Source organism: Crocuta crocuta, unplaced genomic scaffold (genome assembly GCF_008692635.1).
Source record: "Crocuta crocuta isolate KB4526 unplaced genomic scaffold, BGI_CrCroc_1.0 scaffold217, whole genome shotgun sequence".
In the NCBI taxonomy this organism is placed as follows: domain Eukaryota; kingdom Metazoa; phylum Chordata; class Mammalia; order Carnivora; family Hyaenidae; genus Crocuta; species Crocuta crocuta.
The window spans coordinates 1,099,136-1,099,455 of record NW_027532208.1 but is presented as its reverse complement, the minus strand read 5'-3'; the positions used below and the strand labels follow the sequence as shown (position 1 = coordinate 1,099,455).

Genomic DNA, 320 nt, shown 5'->3' with positions numbered 1-320 from the left:
CGCGCCGGTGCCACATGTCGCGCACGCCGTCCACCACGCACAGGCTCATGTTGCGCAGCGAGAAGCCCTTGCGGACGCGGGCCTTGGCGGCTGCCTGCGTCGACACATCCTCGGAGCTCCGCGAGTGGCCGTATGCCGCTGCCTTGAGGGCCGCCGGCTCGGGCTCCATGGTGTCGGGGTGCTCAGCCGCCCCCTGCGGCGCCGGCCCGGCCACCAGCACGCGGCGCACCTCCTCACCGAAGACGTCCAGGAAGTTGGCGGCAAAATGGCGGGAGAAGGAGGCCCCGGGCTCTGGCGTGTCGTAGGCCGGGTTGTCCCGC

At 72.5% G+C, this 320-nt stretch overlaps 1 protein-coding gene across 1 annotated transcript in view; it reads right to left on the bottom strand.

The window, feature by feature from the left end:
- SH2B2 (SH2B adaptor protein 2) overlaps positions 1–320 on the bottom strand; it is a 23,174-nt gene that overhangs the window by 10,175 nt on the left and 12,679 nt on the right. Inside the window, exon 6 of the mRNA XM_077777860.1 lies at positions 1–318. This exon is cut by the window's left edge and continues 335 nt beyond it. Coding sequence (XP_077633986.1) covers positions 1–318 — 318 coding nt within the window. The remainder of the gene's footprint in view (positions 319–320) is intronic.